At 65.1% G+C, this 1,942-nt stretch overlaps 1 protein-coding gene across 4 annotated transcripts in view; it reads left to right on the plus strand.

Moving 5' to 3' along the window:
• Positions 1-1,942, plus strand: part of LINGO1 (leucine rich repeat and Ig domain containing 1) — a 153,444-nt gene that overhangs the window by 135,929 nt on the left and 15,573 nt on the right. The window contains exon 1 of one of the 4 annotated variants that reach the window (XM_015639130.2): positions 21-128. The exons of the other annotated variants lie outside the window; for them this stretch is intronic. Coding sequence (XP_015494616.1) covers positions 123-128 — 6 coding nt within the window. The 5' untranslated portion in view covers positions 21-122. Of the gene's footprint in view, positions 1-20; positions 129-1,942 lie in introns of those variants that run through there. 4 annotated transcript variants of the gene reach the window in all.

The raw sequence follows: 1,942 nt of genomic DNA on the forward strand, positions 1-1,942 counted from the left end.
CGCCGCCGCCGTTCGTGCTGTCGCTGCGGAGAGGGGGAGCTGCGCTACTGCAGGTGGAGGTTTGGCGGGGGGGCCGGGGGAGATGCCATTTCTGACCGAAGGAGATCGCCGGCGAGGATGAGATGCGGGTAAGCGGGACGGGGAACCGGAGCGAGCCACGGGGATGGCGGGACCGGCGAGGCGGGGAGCGGGGCTCCGTGGCCCCGGGACGGCGCCGCCGCGCCTCCCCGGGGCCGGACCCTGCGCGGAGGGAGCGGGGCTGGGAACTCGGTGCGTGCCCCAGGGTGCGGGGGAGCCGTGTGCTCCGGGAGCTGCCGCCCGCCAGCCCCGCCGGTGCGGATGCTGCCGCCTTCCCGCCCCGCTCTGCCCGGGCGCTCCCCTCTGGCCATCTCCTCGCCGCACCCCCGCACCGTTCCCGCAGCCTCGGCGCAGCCCCTGCGGGAGCTACGGACCAGGCGGAGCCGGGGCCCCAGCGAGAGGACTGGGGCTCGGCGGGACTGAGGCTGTATCCTGATAGGGAGTATCCTCTTCTCTCGGTAGTTCCCGGGTGAATTGGCCGGCCTGGAGCAGATGCCTTGTTCAGGTAGGGAACGGATAGTCTGGACAGCGCTGCCCTCCGGGACTGGCAGGAAAGCAGGGATCAGCCTTAAGCTGGCTGTGCCCATATCATTCCCAGCAAGGATTAACTCAAGAGGAGGAATTGTTCCTCTGGCCATCCCCAAAGCAAAGGCATTAAGGGTTAAAGACGGGCAGGGAGAGCTCTCCAGCCCTGAGCGAGCAGATTGGAGGCAGGAGTCATGGGGAGGGGGTATTTTCCAGGGCAGGGGTTCACCTCTCTATCACCAGCCCCCCCAGCCTGGAGATAGGTGAGTCGGGGACGTGGGGAGTTAATGCCGAGTGGGGCGATTCCTCAGACTCCGAGAGGGCTCTGGGGGCTCTGAAGCCCTGCCTGGGCTGAGCCCCACGCCCCGGAGCCAGGAGCAAACCCAGAGATGCTGGGCCAGGGTCAGGCTGCCGGCGCGGGCTCTGCCCTCGGTTTATGTCTGGCAGAAAAAAGAAGTGGTTAATGTTAAAGGAGCTCCACAGGGCAGTGGGGGATTGCGAGGATGTCCAGGAGCCTGTTTGGCAGAAGGGCTCTGGGAGCCCTCCCGGGAGGTGCCGGCGCTTGTTGCTCTCCGTTATTGTGTGTAGGTTATTGGATTTTTCACCTTGCGCCTTGGATGTATAAATAGCCCCGTGTGACGGGTAGAGGCACGACTCGATCCAGGTGCTGGAGATGCCACCTCCGAGGAGGAACGGGAGTGTTGGTGCCGCGAAAGTGATTTGCACGAGGAGGGAGGGACAGCGGGTGAGCGTGGGCACTGGTGGGATCGGCTTTGCTCGGGCTGGTTGGCGTCGCCGAGGCTCTGCTGCCTCTCCCTGCCTGTCCCTGCCCCAGCTGCCGCCCCAGCAATCGCCATCCGCGATTCTTCCCGGCGAACGCCCTTTCCAGCAAAGGCAGTCGCCGCTGGCCGGCAGCAGGGGATCGCTGTGACTGCCCTGCTGCTCTCTGGGGTCTCGACTCGCGGAGAGAAGTTCATGCATTCCCAGGAAGAGCCCCACTCCGTGGATCTCCCTCCATCTCCCCTTTCTCCGCACCACCTCCCAGAGCCCGGCTGTGGCTCTGCAATGATATCCCTTCCACAGCCCCATCCCAGCCCTTCTGCCAGCCTTAACCATCTCACTGCTCTGCACCTTGTAGCAGCCCTGACCTGACCTTCACGCTGGAGATTGTTGTGGAGCAGCAGTGTGGCCGTGCCTCTGGCCGTGTCTTCCAGCACAGGGCCTGCACAGACCATACAGGACTGCCCAGCCCATCCCCACCCAAAGGCAGCTATCCCAGCCTCTATCCCAGCCCATCCTCACCCAAAGGCAGCTATCCCAGCCTCTATCCCAGCCCATC

Source organism: Parus major, chromosome 10 (assembly GCF_001522545.3).
Source record: "Parus major isolate Abel chromosome 10, Parus_major1.1, whole genome shotgun sequence".
NCBI classification, from domain to species: domain Eukaryota; kingdom Metazoa; phylum Chordata; class Aves; order Passeriformes; family Paridae; genus Parus; species Parus major.